Source organism: Callithrix jacchus, chromosome 8 (genome assembly GCF_049354715.1).
Source record: "Callithrix jacchus isolate 240 chromosome 8, calJac240_pri, whole genome shotgun sequence".
NCBI lineage: Eukaryota > Metazoa > Chordata > Mammalia > Primates > Cebidae > Callithrix > Callithrix jacchus.
The window spans coordinates 54,553,496-54,575,228 of NC_133509.1; the positions used below are offsets into that span (position 1 = coordinate 54,553,496).

The 21,733-nt window shown below is 37.3% G+C and overlaps 1 protein-coding gene across 1 annotated transcript; it reads left to right on the top strand.

The window, feature by feature from the left end:
• Window positions 1-6,894: 6,894 nt before the first annotated feature.
• On the top strand, window positions 6,895-8,409 carry LOC100391487 (olfactory receptor 4K1). The gene has a single exon (XM_035262176.3). The coding sequence runs from the start codon at window positions 6,904-6,906 to the stop codon at window positions 7,828-7,830; it is 927 nt and encodes a 308-aa protein (XP_035118067.1). The 5' UTR covers window positions 6,895-6,903; the 3' UTR covers window positions 7,831-8,409.
• Window positions 8,410-21,733: the final 13,324 nt, after the last annotated feature.

Genomic DNA, 21,733 nt, shown 5'->3' on the forward strand with positions numbered 1-21,733 from the left:
TTGATTACTGTATCCTTGTAGTATAGTTTGAAGTCCGGTAGCATGATGCCTCCAGCTTATTTTTGCTTAGGATTTTTTTTTTGGCTATGTGGACTCTCTTTCGGTTTCATATGAAGTTTAAGATGTTTTTTTCCAGTTCTGCGAAGAAGTTCAATGGTTGCTTGATGGCGACAGCATTGAATCTGTACATTACTTTGGGCAGTATGACCATTTTTACAATATTAATTCTTCCTAGCCATGAGCATGAAATATTTTTCCATCCTTTTGTGTCCTCTCTTATTTCCTTGAGCAGTGGTTTCTGCCTCTCCTGGAAGAGGCCCTTTACCTCCTTTGTTAATTGTATTCCTAGGTATTTTATTCTCTTTGTAGCAATTGTGAGTGGGCGTTTGATCATGATTTGGCTCTCTATCTGTTACTGGTGTGTATTAATTTTTGTGATTTCTGCATGTCGATTTTGTATCTTGAGACTTTGCTGAAGTTGCTTATCAGCTTAAGTAGATTTGGGGCAAAGATGCTAGGGTCTTCTAAATATATAATCATGTTGTTTGCAAATAGAGACCATTTGACTTTCTCTTTTCCTAATTGAATACCCTTTTTCTTTTTCTTGCCTGATTGCTCTAGCTAGAACTTCCAATACTATATTGAATAGGAGCGGTGAGAGAGGGCACCCTTCTCTAGTGCCAGTTTTCAAAGGGAATGCTTCCAATTTTTGCCCATTCAGTATGATACTGGCTGTGGGTTTGTCATAAACAGCTTTTATTATTTTGAGATATGTTCCATCGATACCTAGTTTATTGAGATTTTTAGACTAAAGGGCTGTTGAATTTTGTTGAAGGCCTTCTATCTATTGAGATAATCATGTGGCCTTTGTTTTTGGTTCTGTTTTTGTAATCGATTACATTTATAGATTTGCATATGTTGAACCAGCCTTGCATCTTCTGGATGAAGCCTACTTGATTATGTGGATAAGCTTTTTGATGCTGTTGCAGTTCATTTGCCAGTATTTTATTGAAGATTTTTGCATCTATCTTCATCATGGATGTTGGCCTGAAGTTTGCTTTTTTTGTTGTGTCTCTGCCAGGTTTTGGTATCAGGATGATACCAAAATGAGTTTGGGAGGATTCCCTCTTTTTGTATTGTTTGGAATATTTTCAGAAGGAATGGTACCATCTCCTCTTTGTACATCTAGTAGAATTTGGCTGTGAACCCATCTGGAGCTGGACTTTTTTTGGTTGGTAGGCTATTAATTGCTGCCTCAACTTCAGCCCTTGTTATTGGTCTATTCAGGGTTTCAACTTCTTCCTGGTTTAGTCTTAGGAGGGTGCAAATGTCAAAGAATTTATCCATTTCTTCCAGATTTACTGGTTTATGTGCATAGAGTTGTTTGTAGTAATCTCTGATGGTAGTTTGTATTTCTGTGGAATTGATGGTGATATCCCCTTTATCATTTTCTATTGCATCTATTCGATTTTTTTCACTTGTTATTAGTCTGGCTATTGGTCTATTTTGTTGATCTTTTAAAAAAAAACAACAACTGTATTTATTGATTTTTGAAGGCATTTCTTTTTTTTCGGTAAAGTTACTTCTGGTTGTTTTTCTCTTGCAAATATTTTCCGTCTACTCTCTCACAATTTATCTCCTAGTAACCTTTGTAGACTATTTTAATAATAATTATTTCATGCAATCAAAAGAAACTATTTCTGATCACCTGAGAAAAACATAATAATTAGGAGGATTTACCTATCGGCATGTTTGATATTACATATAGATAATTTGCCTTAGAAAATGAACAGTACCATTAGAAGCCAGACAGCATGAAAAACAGTCAAGATTATGCTTGCCCGGGGAAAACAGATGCTCATTGACACTGGGTCTTCCTTGATTCATTGCTGCTGAAATTATTTTACTATTGTGATAGTCCCTTAATTGTCTGTCATTGTATATCTCCCTTAAGATGCTAAATTAGACTACACTTTTTAAAATTCTCTTTATCGTCTGGATATTTTTAAACTTTAGTTCATATGTGTGTCCATTTTTCTTCTTTTTAAAAATTTAAACACAATTGTACAATTTTTTCCTCAACATTATGTTTTTAACCTTATATACTTATGGACAAAATATTTCTTAACAATTTTAATCATATAATGTATTTAATCACACTAAAATATTATATTACTCCACTCTCAAATTTATATACATATGTATTTAGGTTTTTTCCAGAATCTCTCGCCTTCAGTCAGTGCTGCAATATGTGTCATTGTGCACAAATGTTTACATATGTGAACGTTTTACTAATAGGTACACACACAGAGAGAGAAAAGATGGGAAGACAGAGAGAAATACTAAGTAACAGGAAATCTTACCTTTAGTTTATTTACTTAAAGATGACCACTTGAAACTTACATCAGAACCTGTGGAGATGTAGAAAACTTATTATATAAAATATAGTTGAAAAATTATGTTGATGTATTTTGGGAAAGAAATAAATTTTTATAGGGAATGAGAGATTCTTTAAATATTTGAAGAAACATAATGTCGAACTGCTAAAAATTTTCTCTTTCAATTACAGGCAGTAGAACCAGTGGAGCATAGATTGAACTGTCTTATGAAGTAGTGGGTTCCTTGTGATTGGAAGAAACACCCTGAGGAGAGGTGATTATTTTTAAGATTGTGTGATTGTTTTATTAACAGAAAGTTAGGGTTGAATACTGGAATACTTCCTTTGCTGACTGATACTCAGTCAAAATCAAGCAATCTTTTGCTTTCATATGTATCTAATAGTTGGCAAAAAAAAAAACTTTTTTTCTCTTTCATTCCTGGAAAATTCTTTTGTAAAACATAATTATTCCCACTGAAAGATGACCTCAGATCTCTAAAGGGTGATTTCTTGCTTCACCAATAAAATCTGTTCTCTAGAATAATGTTAAAAGGCTTTTTATTGTATTGCCTTAAGATATTGTAATTGCTCAGTTGGATGCAAGAGAATTAGAGCCCTCACTACCTCAGGATATTACCTGAGAGGCTTGCTTCCCTATTGCAAAGTGTAGGGAACCAAGTTAAAATGGATCAAGTCAAGACTATATTACAAATATTTTCAGCATGAAGACTTATAGCAGAAAGTGGGGGGAAAAACTAACTAGAGGACACCAAATTAGAGAAATAAGGAGGAAGTGAAAGACTTCAAGCCCTTTAAAATAGTGTAAGTATTTTATATTCATTGTGAACATATTGTTGCGCTAGAAAAAAATTAATAAGATCTCTTATAGACGCAAAATCAGCAACTAGAAGATAGCAAATTGGGAGTTATCGTTGTCTCAGTCAAACTGAAAACTCTCTTTGGAAGAAGAACATTCCTGTTCTCCACTTCTCTGTCTATATGCTTCTTCCACCACACTGGTGTTGGGCAACCTTGATAAGAAGAGGATCAGAATGTAATAAACAGAGGAACCTATGTTACAAACAATATCTGTCTCTTCTTTGACCCTTTTATGCATTCTGATCAGTGACTATGTAGTTTAACAAATATTTTTTGATTATCAAAATTTGCTTCAAATGAAGAAAGGTGTAGCTATACAGAGTAGAATAATAGTCAGTGGGATATTCCTTATTGTTTGCTTTGGGGCTTATACGGAATCAAGTATTATACATTAAAATAAAGACAAGAAAAGTTATTCATGCTTATGGTTTCAGAGTTCTGTTGACACGTTTCATAGCTAGATATCGATGTAAAAGCAACCCTTTCATATCCAACTTGGTTTTACACCAAGAATAGGGAATTTTTTTATGGTGTATTTCTGGATCTGAAAACACTCCTATCTCTGACGTACAGTGGCAATGACAAAATGAATGATTCAATAATGGAGAAGCTTCTGGGTGGTCTGTGGACCCCCAAGGAATTCTGAGTGACTTTTATAAACTCTACGTGTTTCCTTAACTGCCTCTGCACTTAGAATTTTAGAGATGAAACTAGCTTTAAGGATAACCCAGTTCTGTCTTTTAAGCTCAGGCACACAGCTAGAAAGTAGCAAATGTTATTTGGCTATACTAGTGGGTACCTCCCTTAATTATTAAGAAGAAAATGAGATATAACATTGAACCTGATCTATTCCACTTGCATTAAAAAAATCATAGGAAGTTAGTCTGGAGAGGAATTTCTAGTGGTTTCCTATATTTAAAAAAAAATGAAGACTAAAAACCTAATCACTTATTAGATATAAAAACGATACAATGTGTGGGAAATTTGGATATTTTAATAATATATATTTTTTGAAGATAAGATGATTTTTGAAAAAGGAATAATGCCACTAACATTGTTTAACATTGTTTTTTTTTGTTAATCATGTTTTATTCTTTCTTCTTCCTTCTCCTTTTCCCTCTCTTTTCTTCCTCCTCCTGCTCCTCCTCTTCTCCCTCTTTCTCCCCCTTTGTTTTCTTGAACACTGTCTTTCATCTCTATATCAATCCCCACTCCCATGTAAATGCCTATTATGTTCCACTCTGAAATGTAACAATGGACATCGCCATTTCATGTTAGAAAAGGAGTTGAGAAAAGTCAAGGAACTGTTCATTTCATGACAAATTTTAGGAGCTGAAATTGAATCCAAGTCTGTCCCACTTTAGATCCCCACCACTCTGTTCTATCACTCATAAGATTTAGCTTTGTTTGTCCAAAAGCATCTCCCAGTCTGCTGTAGGAGTCATAATTACAAGCATACAACTTCCTAGCACTGTAAACTCAGGAATTTACTTAGTTTAACCTTCTCTGTGCCTCAGTTTCCTCAATTATAAAATGCATTGTGAGCATCAAATGAGTACAAATGCCATATGTTTAGGAGACTCCTCAGAACATAGAAATTGCCATAAACATTATTAATATTATTATTTTTCTATGAAGCAGATTTCTTAATATTTGCTATAATAGACATGTGGAAAATACTGTGTGATTCATTTAAGTGGCAAATCTTATCACAAATGACATTTCAATTATGGAGCATTTTTTACTGTAATTATAATGGTTCATTATTATTATTGTATAATGACCTGGTGTATATTCTTTACTAGTAGTAGTAGAATCTAAATTTTTTTGCATGCTCTGTGTCAAGGATGATTTTTTGCTTAATAATCTATAAAAATAGTATTTTCTTATATTAAGTATATTTAATAGGTTTTCTCCAATGAGTTGAATGCTATAAGCAGTCCCTTATGGTGTCAAATTTTATCTTTTAAAATTTATAACTATAGCGCTTTAGGAATTTCTTTTACTCTTACGAAGGGGAAAATCTTTCTTTTTCAATGTTTCTTTGCTTCCTCTTTCCCCTGCTCATGTGTACACATGATTAGACATACCAGCATTGTCCCAAATCTTCCACATGGAAATGAGAGCCCATAATAGAAACTTGTAGTTAGGTCAGTTCATGCCTCATTGATCTGTTTACATTTTTTAGTAACTTAGGTTTCCACAGTGAGTTCAATATCAAAAAACATTTAAGAAGCAATTTACATACTAGTTAATTTTCCTTTTCTGATAATTTATTATGCATTGGAAATGAACCAAATGAGGTATTTCCAAAAGGACCATTCCTGAAAGGTGTTAGAGATTTTGACAAATTCTAGTTTGTCAGGCAGGTATAGAAAGTGATGAAAGACAGTCAAAAGAAAGAGGTTGAAAACACATTGTTGGTTGTTGTTTCATTTATAGTTGATTGGTTTTTATGTGACAGAGTGTGCACTTTGATTAACTGTTTGTTAAAAGTTTGAAAGGAAATGTTTTTGACCATCAGAGAAACTTTCAGCTGTCATCATTGACTCTTCCTTCTCTATTATGGCAAATTACTTCTATTGTATATTTGTTTCTTTGTTTGTTTTTGTTTTTTTGAGATGGAGTTTTGTTCTTGTTGCCCAGGCTGGAGGGCAGTGGCATGATCTTGGTTCAATGCAACCTCCACTTCCTGGTTTCAAGTGAGTCTCCTGCCTCCGCCTCCTGAATAGCTGGGATTGCAGGCGCCCACCGCCATGCCCAGCTGATTTTCTTATATTTTTAGTAGAGAAGGGGTTTCACCATGTTGTCCAGGCTGGTCTTGAACTCCAGATCTCAGGTGCAGTTCTCACCTCTGCCTCCCAAAGAGCTGGTATTACATATGTGAGACACCATGCCCAGCCACTTCTATTGTTTCTTAAAATACTTCCAAAAACATTATGATTCTCAGTTCCATTTAGTCTTGTGTTTAAAACTAATTGCATTCATGATTTGCTCCTGATTTATCATTTGTAATTTAATTTTTACAGTTTCTTAGCATGACCTCTCCTCCAGCCAGGCCACTCAACTCACAGGTTTCTGAATAAAGTACATCTTTATATTTTTACCTTTGTATTTTTATACCTGTTATTCCTTTTGCCTGAAATAACTGACTTTTTCTTCATTTCTGGCTACTTAATTTGAAACCTTAAAAAAGTTTTAGCATGAATAGTTAGCATGAAGTTTTATTTACAGTTTGAAGTTTTAGCCTGAAAAGTTATTTAAGGTAAAAAATATTATGACTTTGGCATAAACTAATCTTATTAATATTTATGCTATTGTACTGTCATTAATACTTTCCTGTTTATGATTTTACATTTTAGTTTTTTAGTATGAGTATTTTTTTATAATTATGACAAGAATTTATATCTAATCCTCTTTACACACCCTTTCAACTTTCATAGCAGTCATGGGTGTTAAATATTAGTCAATTGAATATTTACATACATCAATATATGTAACTTAATTAAATTGACTATATTTCTTTCGTTTATAATTGACTATTTTCTTTTGTTTATGAACTATGGGTTTTGTAATGCCAATCATTGTGTTATTTTACTGATTTTTTTTTGTTTGTTTGTTTGTTTAGGTAACTGCATATTGAATACATGTCTCACACAAATGAATCACTGGTGTCTGAGTTTGTACTTTTGGGACTGTCTAATTCCTGGGAACTTCAACTTTTCTTTTTTGTCATCTTTTCTATAGTCTATGTGACATCAGTGCTAGGCAATGTCCTAATTATTGTCATCATTTCTGTTGACTCCCGTTTGAACTCTCCTATGTACTTCTTGCTCAGTAACCTTTCTTTCATTGATATCTGCCAGTCTAACTTTGCCACCCCCAAGATGCTTGTAGACTTTTTTGTTGAGCACAAGACTATCTCCTTTGAGGGTTGCATGACCCAGATATTTCTTCTTCACAGTTTTGTTGGGAGTGAGATGATGTTGCTTGTAGCTATGGCATATGACAGATTTATAGCCATATGTAAGCCACTGCACTACAGTACAATTATGAACCAGAGGCTATGTATAATTTTTGTGTCTATTTCCTGGGCAGTGGGCATTCTTCATTCCGTGAGCCACTTGGTTTTCACAGTGGACCTGCCATTCTGTGGTCCCAATGAGGTAGATAGCTTCTTTTGTGACCTTCCCTTGGTGATAGAGCTGGCTTGCATAGACACATATGAAATGGAAATTATGACCCTAACAAACAGTGGCCTGATCTCATTGAGCTGTTTTCTGGCTTTAATTATTTCCTACACCATCATTTTGATCAGTGTCCGGCACAAATCTTCCAGTGGGTCATCCAAGGCTCTTTCTACACTAACTGCCCACATCACAGTGGTGATTCTTTTCTTCGGGCCTTGCATTTATTTCTATATATGGCCTTTTAGCAGACTTTCTGTGGACAAATTTCTTTCTGTATTTTACACTGTTTGTACTCCCTTGTTGAACCCCATCATCTACTCTCTGAGGAATGAAGATGTGAAATCAGCCATGTGGAAGCTGAGAAATCATCATGTGAACTCCTGAAATAACTAGGGATTGCTATAAAGAAGCATCATCCTGAATTAGAATGAAGACCCTCCAGTGTATCACAGTGTCATGCCAACGATCTTTGCCAGAGATATGGGTTACAGAGTTACAGAATTGATTTCTTGTTTTAAATGCAAGGGAATTTCATCAAGTCAGTCTCTGGTTCTATTTAAATATAATGTTAACTATTTTTGCATTGTTTATAATTCTGAAGTACAAATTGTCTTGAAAACATTTAGTAATATTTTAAAAGATTTTATAAAGGATTTAGAGAATCCTATGTGCATAAAATGTTATTCATGTTACTAAGCTTATGTTTCTCTTCAATTCAGTACATGATATATTTAGACCTGGCAATCAAAATGTACAGGCATATTGAAATTCTGATATCTTTTCCCAACTTATTTCTAACCTTGCAACATACATGATGTAGTAGAAAATTATTATATTTTACAATATGGATTTCACCTCATTGTTATATATTTTTAGCTATTCTTTTATCTTATGTATTGTTTTAGGAATTTGTAATTTGACTGTTATATATTTGTATATTTATAGTTTTCTGTATTTACTACTTTGTTCCTGTATTTTCTTTCTGTTTTCCTTTAGATTTTTTGACATAAATTTTTGCTTTTTACAAAATTTTCTAGATACTTGGTGTCATCAACAACATAATATATATAGATAGATACATATGTGTATCTATATATACATTTTCACAAGCTTACTTATTTTTTTTAATTTTTTATTGGATTATAGGTTTTGGGGTACATGAGCAGAGCATGCAAGACAGTTGCGTAGGTACACACATGGCAGTGTGCTTTCTTTTCTTCTCCCCTTCACCCACATTTGGCTTTCCTCCCCAGGTTATCCCTCCCCACCTCCCCCTCCCACTGGCCCTCCCCTTTTCCCCCCAATAGACCCCAGTGTTTAGTACTCCCCTTTCTGTGTCCATGTGTTCTCATTTTTCATCACCCACCTATGAGTGAGAATTTGCGGTGTTTCATTTTCTGTTCTTGTGTCAGTTTGCTGAGGATGATGTTCTCCAGATTCATCAATGTCCCTACAAATGACACAAACTCATCATTTCTGATTGCTGCATAATATTCCATGGTGTATATGTGCCACATTTTTCCAATCCAGTCTATTATCAATGGGCATTTGGGTTGATTCCAGGTCTTTGCTATTGTAAACAGTGCTGCAATGAACATTCGTGTACATGTGTCCTTATAGTAGAAGGATTTATAGTCTTTTGGATATATACCCAGTAATGGGATTGCTGGGTCAAATGGAATTTCTATTTCTAAGGCCTTGAGGAATCGCCACACTGTCTTCCACAATGGTTGAACTAATTTACACTCCCACCAACAGTGTAAAAGTGTTCCTTTTTCTCCACATCCTCTCCAGCATCTGTTGTCTCCAGATTTTTTAATGCTCGCCATTCTAACTGGCGTGAGATGGTATCTCAATGTGGTTTTGATTTGCATCTCTCTGATGATCAGTGACGATGAGCATTTTTTCATATGATTGTTGGCCTCATATATGTTTTCTTTCGTAAAGTATCTGTTCATATCCTTTGCCCACTTTTGAATGGGCTTGTTTGTTTTTTTCCTGTAAATCTGTTTGAGTTCTTTGTAAATTCTGGATATCAGCCCTTTGTCAGATGGGTAAACTGCAAAAATTTTTTCCCATTCTGTTGGTTGCCGATCCACTCTAGTGACTGTTTCTTTTGCCATGCAGAAGCTGTGGAGTTTCATTAGGTCCCATTTGTCTATTTTGGCTTTTGTTGCCAATGCTTTTGGTGTTTTGTTCATGAAGTCCTTGCCTACTCCTATGTCCTGGATAGTTTTGCCTAGATTTTCTTCCAGGGTTTTTATGGTGCCAGGTCTTATGTTTAAGTCTTTAATCCATCTGGAGTTAATTTTAGTGTAAGGTGTCAGGAAGGGGTCCAGTTTCTGCTTTCTGCACATGGCTAGCCAGTTTTCCCAACACCATTTGTTAAACATGGAATCCTTGCCCCATTGCTTGTTTTGTCAGGTTTAACAAAGATTGTATAGTTCTATGTATGTTGTGTTGCCTCTGGTGCCTCTGTTTTGTTCCATTGGTCTATATCTCTGTTTTGGTACCAGTACCATGCTGTTTTGATTACTGTAGCCTTGTAGTATAGTTTGAAATCCGGTAGTGTGATGCCCCCCGCTGTGTTCTTTTTGCTTAGAATTGACTTGGCTATGCGGGCTCTCTTTTGGTTCCATATGAAGTTCATGGTGGCTTTTTCCAGTTCTGTGAAGAAAGTCAATGGTAGCTTGATGGGGATAGCGTTGATTCTGTAAATTACTTTGGGCAGTATAGCCATTTTCACGATATTAATTCTTCCTAACCATGAACATGGAATGTTTCTCCATCTGTTTGTGTCCTCTCTGATTTCGTTGAGCAGTGGTTTGTAGTTCTCCTTGAAGAGGTCTCTTATGTTCCTTGTGAGTTGTATTCCAAGGTATTTTATTCTTTTTGTAGCAATTGCGAATGGCAGTTCGCTCTTGATTTGGCTTTCTTTAAGTCTGTTATTGGTGTAGACGAATGCTTGTGATTTTTGCACATTGATTTTATATCCTGAGACTTTGCTGAAGTTGCTTATCAGTTTCAGGAGTTTTTGGGCTGAGGCGATGGGGTCTTCTAGGTATACTATCATGTCGTCTGCAAATACAGACAATTTGGCTTCCACCTTTCCTATTTGAATACCCTTTATTTCTTTTTCTTGCCTGATTGCTCTGGCTAGAACTTCCAGTACTATATTGAATAGGAGTGGTGAGAGAGGGCATCCTTGTCTAGTGCCAGATTTCAAAGGGAATGCTTCCAGTTTTTGCCCATTCAGTATGATATTGGCTGTTGGTTTGTCATAAATAGCTTTTATTACTTTGAGATACGTTCCATCGATACCGAGTTTATTGAGGGTTTTTAGCATAAAGGGCTGTTGAATTTTGTCAAATGCCTTCTCTGCGTCAATTGAGATAATCATGTGGTTTTTGTTTTTGGTTCTGTTTATGTGGTGAATTACATTTATAGACTTGCGTATGTTGAACCAGCCTTGCATCCCCGGGATGAATCCTACTTGATCATGATGAATAAGTTTTTTGATTTGCTGTTGCAATCGGCTTGCCAATATTTTATTGAAGATTTTTGCATCTATGTTCATCATGGATATTGGCCTGAAGTTTTCTTTTCTTGTTGGGTCTCTGCCAGGTTTTGGTATCAGGATGATGTTGGTCTCATAAAATGATTTGGGAAGGATTCCCTTTTTTGGATGGTTTGAAATAGTTTTAGAAGAAATGGTGCCAGCTCTTCCTTGTGTGTCTGGTAGAATTCGGCTGTGAACCCATCTGGACCTGGGCTTTTTTTCTGTGGTAGGCTCTTAATTGCTGCCTCAACTTCAGACCTTTTTATTGGTCTATTCATAGTTTCAGCTTCCTCCTGGTTTAGGCTTGGGAGGACACAGGAGTCCAGGAATTTGTCCATTTCTTCCAGGTTTACTAGTTTATGCGCATAGAGTTGTTTGTAATATTCTCTGATGATGGTTTGAATTTCTGTGGAATCTGTGGTGATTTCCCCTTTATCATTTTTTATTGCATCTATTTGGTTGTTCTCTCTTTTATTTTTAATCAATCTGGCTAGTGGTCTGTCTATTTTGTTGATCTTTTCAAAAAACCAACTCTTGGATTTATTGATTTTTTGAAGGGTTTTTCGTGTCTCAATCTCCTTCAGCTCAGCTCTGATCTTAGTTATTTCTTTTCTTCTGCTGGGTTTTGAGTTTTTTTGGTCTTGGTCCTCTAGCTCTTTCAATTTTGACGATAGGGTGTCAATTTTGGATCTCTCCATTCTCCTCATATGGGCACTTATTGCTATATACTTTCCTCTAGAGACTGCTTTAAATGTGTCCCAGAGGTTCTGGCACGTTGTGTCTTCGTTCTCATTGGTTTCGAAGAACTTCTTTATTTCTGCCTTCATTTTGTTGTTTACCCAGTCAACATTCAAGAGCCAGTTGTTCAGTTTCCATGAAGCTGTGCGGTTCTGGGTCTGTTTCTGAATTCTGAGTTCTAACTTGATTGCACTATGGTCTGAGAGGCTGTTTGTTATGATTTCAGTTGTTTTGCATTTGTTGAGCAATGCTTTACTTCCAATTATGTGGTCAATTTTAGAGTAGGTGTGATGTGGTGCTGAGAAGAATGTGTATTCTGTGGATTTGGGGTGGAGAGTTCTGTAAATGTCTATCAGGTTTGCTTGCTCCAGGTCTGAATTCAAGCCCTGGATATCCTTGTTGATTTTTTGTCTGGTAGATCTGTCTAGTATTGACAGTGGAGTGTTAAAGTCTCCCACTATTATTGTGTGAGAGTCTAAGTCCTTTTGTAAATCCTTAAGAACTTGCCTTATGTATCTGGGTGCTCCTGCATTGGGTCCATATATGTTTAGGATCGTTAGCTCTTCTGGTTTTATCGATCCTTTTACCATTATGTAATGGCCTTCTTTGTCTCTTTTGATCTTTGTTGCTTTAAAGTCTATTTTATCGGAGATGAGAATTGCAACTCCTGCTTTTTTTTGCTTTCCATTTGCTTGGTAAATCTTCCTCCATCCCTTTATTTTGAGTCTTTGTGTATCCTTGCATGTGAGTTGGGTTTCCTGGATACAGCACACTGATGGGTTTTGGCTTCTTATCCAATTTGCCAGTCTGTGTCTTTTGATTGGTGCATTTAGTCCATTTACATTTAGGGTTAATATTGTTATGTGTGAATTTGATACTGCCATTTTGATGCTAAGTGGCTGTTTTGCCTGTTAGTTGTTGTAGATTCTTCATTATGTTGATGCTCTTTAGCATTCAGTGTGATTTTGGAATGGCTGGTACTGGTTGATCCTTTCTATGTGTAGTGCCTCTTTTAGGAGCTCTTGTAAAGCAGGCCTGGTGGTGATAAAATCTCTGAGTACTTGCTTGTTCGCAAAGGATTTTATTTTTCCTTCACTTCTGAAGCTCAGTTTGGCTGGATATGAAATTCTGGGTTGAAAGTTCTTTTCTTTAAGAATGTTGAACATTGGCCCCCACTCTCTTCTGGCTTGTAGTGTTTCTGCCGAGAGATCTGCTGTGAGTCTGATGGGCTTCCCTTTGTGGGTGACCCGACCTTTCTCTCTGGCTGCCCTTACTATTCTCTCCTTTATTTCAACCCTATTGAATCTGACGATTATGTGCCTTGGGGTTGCTCTTCTTGCGGAAAATCTTTGTGGTGTTCTCTGAATTTCCTGCAATTGAGTGTTGGCCTGTCTGTCTAGGTGGGGGAAATTTTCCTGGATGATGTCCTGAAGAGTATTTTCCAGCTTGGATTCATTCTCTTCGTCCTCTTTTGGTACACCTATCAAACATAGGTTAGGTCTTTTCACATAGTCCCACATTTCTTGGAGACTTTGTTCATTCCTTTTTGCGTTTTTTTCTCTAATCTTGGTTTCTCGTTTTATTTCATTGAGTTGGTCTTCGACTTCAGATATTCTATCTTCTGCTTGGTCAATTCGGCTATTGAAACTTGTGCATGCTTCGCGAAGTTCTCGTATTGTGTTTCTCAGCTCCTTTAATTCATTCATATTCCTCTCTAAGTTATCCATTCTTGTTATCATTTCCTCAAATCTTTTTTCAAATCTTTTCTCCAGGTTCTTAGTTTCTTTGCATTGATTTAATACATGATCTTTTAGCTCACCAAAGTTTCTCATTATCCATCTTCTGAAGTCTAATTCCGTCATTTCGTCACAGTCATTCTCCGTCCAGCTTTGTTCCCTTGCTGGTGAGGAGTTTTGATCCTTTCTAGGAGGCGAGGTGTTCTGGTTTCGGGTGTTTTCCTTCTTTTTGCGCTGGTTTCTTCCCATCTTTGCGGATTTGTCTGCTGGTCGTCTGCGTAGTTGCTGACTTTTCGATTGGGTCTCTGAGTGGACACCCTGAATGTTGATGATGAAGTATTTCTGTTGCTTGGTTTTCCTTCTACCAGTCTAGCCCCTTCGCTGTACGAGTGCTGAGGTCCGCTCCAGACCCTGCTTGTCTGGGGTGCACCTCTAGCAGCTGTGGCACAGCGAGGGATGCTACCAGTTTCTTTTTCTGCTATCTTTGTCCCAGGATGGTGCCTGCCTAATGTCAGTCTTTTGGATATAGAGGGGTCAGGGAGCTGCTTGAGGAGACAGTTTGTACTTTATAGGGGTTTAATTGCTGAGCTGTGAGCTGTGTTGTTCATTCAGGGCTGTTAGGCTGCTATGTTTGATTCTGCTGCAACAGAGCTCATTAAAAAAACCCTTTTTTTCTCAAATGCTGTGTTGAGGGGTTTGGGCTTTATTTTTGGATGTCCGTTGAGGTCCTGCCCAGCTAGGATGCAGACTAGCCACTGTTTGCCTGCCGAGGCTTTGCCCTGCTGTTGTGAGGCTCGTCCGGGCTCCGCTCTTCTGCTGTTCTCCGCCACGCCCTGTGGCGGAGTCTCTCTGTTGTAGCGGGTTGCCTCGGCGACGGCAGGCTGCGTCAGCAGTGGGCGTGTATCTCAGTAGGGATGGGTTGCCTCAGCAATGGCTGGCTGCGTCAGCAGTGGGCTTGTATCTCAGTAGGGACGGGTTGCCTCGGCAACGGCTGGCTGCGTCAGCAATGGGCGTGTATCTCAGTTGGGGCAGGTTACCTCGGTAATGGTGGCCGCCCCTCCCCCTCAGAGCGTCTCGGGCCGTCTGCACGGGGCTTGTTTGAAATCGCGGTTTTTTTTCGTCCCACTGGGCCAATCCTAACGCTCTGTTCCTGCAATCCCCTGGGCTGGCTCACTGTTCAAGTCTAGCTCAGTCTCAAGTCCAGCCCTCTCACGTCTCCAGTTGCCGGTTCAATGGGGCACCCGGACTAGTGCGCCCTGTGGGGAGCGCTGGGTAGGGCCGGCCGCCACCACCCCGGCTGCCGGCTTCGCCAGGCGGAATATCTGCCTGGCGTCCCACGTCTCCTCTTCACTTGGGAATTTCCCCGTTCCGTGAGCAACAAAGATCAGTCTGGAAATGCAGCTCAGACTCACCTCTCCGCAGACACAATGAGAACTCCAATCCTGGGTTGTTCTCACAGCGCCATCTTGAGTCCTCCCCCAAGCTTACTTATTTTTAAAGTAGAATACATTGGCTATAATAAATTCCACATTATTAACAGAAAATTACAAATATCTTTGAAACTGTTTGCAAATATGACAGATGTTGAATATTTAAGTTCAGAGAAAAAGTTAAGTATCTAAAACATACAAATGCACAGAATGACACAAGTTATTTGCTACTGAAGACCAAACTGAAATCTGTTCTTTTATATTTGATTGAAAACAGAAGAGAGAAAAGTAAAATTTATGTCCATCTAATACAAGTGATTAAAAGCATCTGTTAAGTATTGTTTCATTTCCCAGCTAAAAGTTTTCTCATGTACTTCTCCCTGAGGTTTGCATTATGAAAAGTCCTTGCAATAAAAAGACTAAATGTATTCTATAATAACAATGAAAAAAGGAACTGCTTAGTGGAAAATATAAAGCCTATGATTGTCATCATTCTAGATTAGTGTTTTAATTATAAGAATTATCATAGTGGGTATGTGTACAAATATTAACTCTGTATGCTAAGTCCTGGTAGAAGCAAACTTTTAGATATGGACACACAGCCCTGCGAAATCATCATCATACTGTTTAGCTGTTTTTGTTTTTTAAGCTTCGGATTGTTTATGGTCAACTTCATTGTACACTGTCTTATGTAATGATCTGTTAAACTTGACTGTCTGTTACTTTTTTATGTGGTGCCAAAAACATTTTGGATATACAATAAACATGAAAGTAGTTATGATATTCTTTGTAACATTATTTTTTTCTTGCTACTAGTGGAAGTGAAAAGGTGTTCACTGTATTCTTCAAAAATGAGGTCATTTCACTACTCTGCTTCTCATAAGTAAAATAAAGTTTCTAAAAATTTTATTTTACTTATGTGACATTTGCAGGACCTATGTGACACAAGACAATATAATGAAAATAAAGGCCCTTTATGAATCATAAAACATAGAAAGAGCTTCAGTGCTATTACTTTTGGAAAAGCAGTTCTACAGATAGCCAGATGGGTATAAATTCTGTGCAGATAGCCTTTTGCTACTTCAGCCTGTCAAGTAAACACAACTGATGATGTATGGGCACACTTTTTCTGTTTTTGCTTATTAAAATATCCAACTCTAAATTTAGAATTTTGCAGTGGTCACTTATTAGCACCAAAGAAAAAATCAAATTAAATATATTCAATGAAAAACAAATGCACACTGTTCACAAAATACATGATCAGAACTATACAAATATGAATTAATCTTTTCCATCAAAATATTTGCATAAAGTATGACAGAAATTAATTAAACACAAATAATTAAGATATAATCTAGTTATATATGCGTGTGTGTGTGTGTGTGTGTGTGTGTGTGTAGATATATATTTTTATTGCACTTTAGGTTCTGGGGTACATATGCAGAACATGTCAGATTATTGCATAGGTACATACATGGCAATGTGGTTTGCTGCCTCCATCCCCCGTCACCTATATCTGGCATTTCTCCCCATGTTATCCCTCCCAAACCTCCCTATCCCCTGCTGTTTCTCCCCCATTCTCCCCCAACAGATCTCAGTGTGTGATGCTCCTCTCCCTGTGTCCATGTGTTCTCACTGTTCAACACCTGCCTATGAGTGAGAACATGCAGTGTTTGATTTTCTGTTCTGTGTCAGTTTGCTGAGAATAATGGTTTCCAGATTATTTGTTCATGTTTGTTAGCCTCATAAATGTCTTCTTTTGAAAACTGCCTGTTCATATCTTTTACCCACTTTTGAATGGGTTTGTTTTTTTCTTGTAAATCTGCTTTAGTTCTTTGTAGATTCTGGATATTAGCCCTTTGTCAGATGGGTAGATTGCAAAATTTTTTCCCCATTCTGTTGGTTGCTGGTTCACTCCAATGATTGTTTCTTTTGCTATACAGAAGCTCTTGAGTTTAATTAGGTCCCATTTGTCTATTTTGGCTTTTGTTGCCAATGCTTTTGGCATTTTAGTCATGAAGCCCTTGCCTATGCCTATGTCCTGAATGGTTTTGCCTATGTTTTCTTCTAAGGTTTTTAGGATGTTAGGTATTATATGATTAAGTCTTTAATCCATCTGGAGTTAATTTCAGTGTAAGGTAGGGGTCCAGTGTCAGCTTTCTACACATTGCTAGCCAGTTTTCCCAACATTATTTATTAAACAGGGAGTCCTTTCCTTATTGCTTGTTTTTGTTGGGTTTCTCAAAGATCAGATGGTTGTAGATGTGTGGCATTGCCTCTGAGGCCTCTGTTTGGTTCCATTGGTTTATATCTCTGTTTTGGTACCAGTACCATGCTGTTTTGATTACTGTAGACTTGTAGCATAGTTTGAAGTCAGGTAACATGATGCCTCCAACTTTGTTCTTTTTACTTAAAATTTTCTTGGCCATGTGGGCTCTCTTTTGGTTCCATATGAAGTTTAAGGTGTTTTTTTTCAGTTCTGTGAAGAAGGTCAATGGTCTCTTGATGGAGATAGCATTGAATCTATAAATTACTAAGGGCAGTATGGCAACCTTCATAATATTGAGTCCTCCTATCCATGATCATTGAATGTTTTTCCATATGTTGTGTCCTCCCTTATTTCCTTGAGCAGTGGTTTATAGTTCTCCTTGAAGAGGTCCTTACGTCCTTTGTTACTTGTATTCCTAGGTATTTAAATCTGTTTGTAGCAATTGTGAATGGGAGTTCTTCTTGATTTGGCTCTCTTTAAGTCTGTTATTTGTGTATAGGAATGCTTGTGATTTCTGCACATTGATTTTGTATCCCGAGACTTGGCTGAAGTTGCTTATCAGCTTAAGGAGACTTTGGGCTGAGACAGTGGAGTCTTCTAAATATATAATCATGTGGTCTGCAAATAGAGAAAATTTAACTTCCTCCTTTCCTAATTGAATATGCTTTTTTCTTTTTCTTGCCTGATTGCTCTGGCTACAACTTCCAATACTATATTGACTAAGAGTGGTGAGAGAATATATACTTATCTAGTGCCAGATTTCAAAGGGAATGCTTCCAGTTTTTGACCATTTGATATTATATTGGCTGTGGGTTTGTCATAAATAGCTCTAATTATTTTGAGATATGTTCCAATGATGCCTAGTTTATTGAGAGTTTTTAGGATAAAGGGCTATTGAATTTTGTCAAAGGTCTTCTCTGAATCTATTGAGATAATCATGTGGTTTTTGTCTTTGGTTCTGTTCAAGTTATAAATTACATTTATAGACTTGCATATGTTGAACAAGCCTTGCATCCTGGGATGAAGCCTACTTGATTGTGTGTATAAGCTTTTTGATGTGCTGTTGCATTCAGTTTGCCAGTATTTTATTGAAGATTTTTGCATCTATGTTCATCGTGGATATTGGCCTGAAGTTTTTTTTCTTGTTGTGTCTCTGACAGGTTTTGGTATCAGGATGATATTGGTCTCATAAAATTAGTTAGGGAGGATTCCCTCTTTCTGTATTGCTTGGAATAGATTCAGAAGTAGTGGTACCGGCTCCTCTTTGTATGTCTGGTAGAGTTTGGCTGTGAACCCATCTGGAGCTGGACTTTTTTGGTTGGTAGGCTATTGCTGCCTTGACTTCAGCCCTTGCTATTTGTCTATTCAGGGTTTCAACTTCCTGGTTTAGGCTTGGGAGGATGCAAGTGTACAGGAAGTTAACCATTTCCTCCAGGTTTACTGGTTTATGTGCACAGAGTTGTTTGTAGTAATCTCTGATGGTAGTTTGCATTTCTGTGGAATTGGTGATGATATCCCCTTCATCATTTTTATTGCATCTATTTGATTCTTCTCTCTTTTCTATTTTATTAATCTGGCTAGCAGTCTGTCTATTGTTGATTTTTCCAAAAAACCAGCTCCTGGAATTATTGATTTTCTTGACAGGTTTTTTTGTGTCTCTATCTCCCACAGTTCTCTTCTGATCTTAGTTATTTCTTGTCTTCTGCTAGCTTTTGACTTTTTTTGGTCTTGCTTCTCTGGCTCTTTCAATTTTTATGATAGGGTGTCGATTTTAGATCTTTTCTTTCTTCTCATGTGGGCATTTATTGCTATAAATTTTCTTCTAGATAGTGCTTTAAATGTGTCTTAGAGATTCTGGTATGTTGTGTCTTCATTCTCGTTTGTTTTGAAGAACATCTTTAATTCTGCCTTCATTTCATTGTTCTTCCAGTCAACATTCAAGAGCCAGTTTTTCAGTTTCCATAAAGTGTGTGGTTCTGAGTTAGGTTCTTAATCCTGAGTTCTAATTTCATCACACTGTGGTCTGAGAGACTATTTGTTATGATTTCCATTATTTTACATTTGCTGAGGAGTGATTTACTTCCAATTATGTGGTCAATTTTAGAGTAGGTGTGATGTGGTGCTGAGAAGAATGTATATTCTGTGGATTTGGGGTGGAGAGTTCTGTAGATGTCTATTAGGATTACTTGGTCCAGATCTGCATTCAAGTCCTGGATATCCTTATTAATTTTCTGTCTTGTTGATCTGTCTAATATTGACAGTGGATTGTTAAAGTCTCCCACTATTATTGTGTGGGGGTCTAAGTCTCTTTGTATGTTGTTAAGAACTTGCTTTATGTATCTGGGTGCTCCTGTATTGGGTGCGAATATATTTATGATTGTTAGCTCTTCTTGTTGCATTGATTATTTTACCATTATGTAATGCCCTTCTTTGTCTCTTTTTATCTTTGTTGGTTTCCAGTCTATTTTATCAGAGACTAGGATTGTAACTCCTGCTTTTTTTTTTTTTTTTTTTTTTTTGCTCTCTATTTGCTTGGTAAATCTTTCCCCACCACTTTATTTTGAGCCTATGTGTGTTCTTGCATACTAGCTGGGTATCCTGGATATGGTACACCAATGGGTTTTGACATTGTATGCAGTTTGCCAGGCTGTGTCTTTTGATTAGGGCATTTAGCTCATTTAAATTTAAGGTTAATATTGTCATGTATGAATTTTATCCTGCTATTTTGGTGCTAGCTGGTTGTTTTGCCCATTAGTTGACACAGTTTCTTCATTGTATCAATGCTCTTTACCATTTGGTATGTTTTCAGAGTGGCTGGTACTGGTTGTTCCTTTCTATGTTTAGTTACCATTTGGTAAGTTCTTGTACTGGCTGGTACTAGTTGTTCCTTTCCATGTTTAGTCCTTCCTTCAGGAGTTCATGTAAGGCAGGTCTCATAGCAATGAAATCTCTCAACAATTTCTTGTTCATAAAGGATTTTATTTCTCCTTCACTTATGAAGCTTAGTTTGGCTCGATATGAAATTCTGGGTCGAAAGTTCTTTCTTTTTTAAAATTTTTTAATTTATTTATTTTTATTTCCATGGTTAGTTTTACCTTAAAGATTCCAATGGGTAGAAAGTTCTTTCTTTTAAATATGTTGAATATTGGCCCCACTCCCTTCTAGCTTGTAGAGTTTCTGCTGAGAGATCCTCTGTGAGTCTGATGGTGTTTGCTTTGTGGGTGACTCAACTTTTCTCTCTGGCTGCGCTTAGCATTTTTTCCTTCATTTCAATCCTGGTGAATCTGACAATTATGTGCCGTGGGGTAGCTCTTCTTGATGAATATCTTTGTGGTGTTCTCTATATTTTCTGGATTTGAATGTTGGCCTGCCTTGTTAGGTTGGGGAAGTATTCTTGGATAATATCCTGAAGAATGTTTTCCAACTTGGATTCACTCTCCCTGTCATATTCAGTATGCCAATCAAGTGTAGATTAGGTCTTTTCACATAATCCCATAGTTCTTGGAGGTTTGTTTGTTTCTTTTCACTCTTTTTTGTCTAATATTGCCTTCTCATTTTATTTCATTGATTTGATCTTCTATCTCTGATATCCTTTCTACTGCTTGATCTATTCAGCTGTTGAAATTTGTGCATGCCTCATGAAGTTCTTGTGCTGTGTTTTTCAGCTTCATCAAGTCATTTATGTTCTGCTGTTGAAACTTGTGCATGCCTCATGAAGTTCTTGTGCTGTGTTTTTCAGCTCCATCAAGTCATTTATGTTCTTCTCTAAGCTTGTTTTTCCAGTTAGCATTTTGTCTAACCTTTTTTCAAGGTTCTTAGTTTCTTTGCATTGGGTTAGAACATAATCTTTTAGCTCAGAGAAGTTTGTTATTATCCACCTTCTGAAGCCTGTTTCTGTCAATTCATCACACTCATTGTCTGTCTTGTTTTGTTCACCTGATGATAAGGAGTTGCAATCCCTGGGAGGGGAAAAGGTGTTCTGGTCTTTGAAGGCTTCATCCTTTTTGCACTGTTTTCCCCCATCTTTGTTGTTTTATTTCCCTTTGATATTTGAAGTTGGTGATTTCAGGAAAAATCTCTGCATGGACGTCCTTTCTGTTGCAGTTGGAGCTATATATTTTTTGGCCTGTAGAGGTGCTGCTGGGCTGCCTTGGATTCAATCAGGTTGCTGGGTGGGTGGTCTTCCCCTGGGGTTTGTTTGCAGTTGATATTAACCCTGTCTTCCCAATGGCATCTCTCCTTCCCTAAACCTGATCGATCTTCCTGGTTGGGGTCAAACTGGCGTATTTGCTACCAAGCTCTCTGGCACGCAGGCTTCAGTTTGAGTTTTGTGGGGGGTGGGGCCAGGCCTTATGATCCGTTTCCCTGATTTCAACTCTGCCTCTTTCTGTGGGACACCATCCCACTGGTATTAGCCCAACCTTCCATCCTGGTCTGGCTGACAACTTACAGCACTAGGCAGGAGCCATCACTCAGATTTGCATTGACTATGCAGGATGCCCCTTAATCTGGTGGGGCTCTCATGGACTGTGGGCTGCAGGAGGGATGAGGTAAG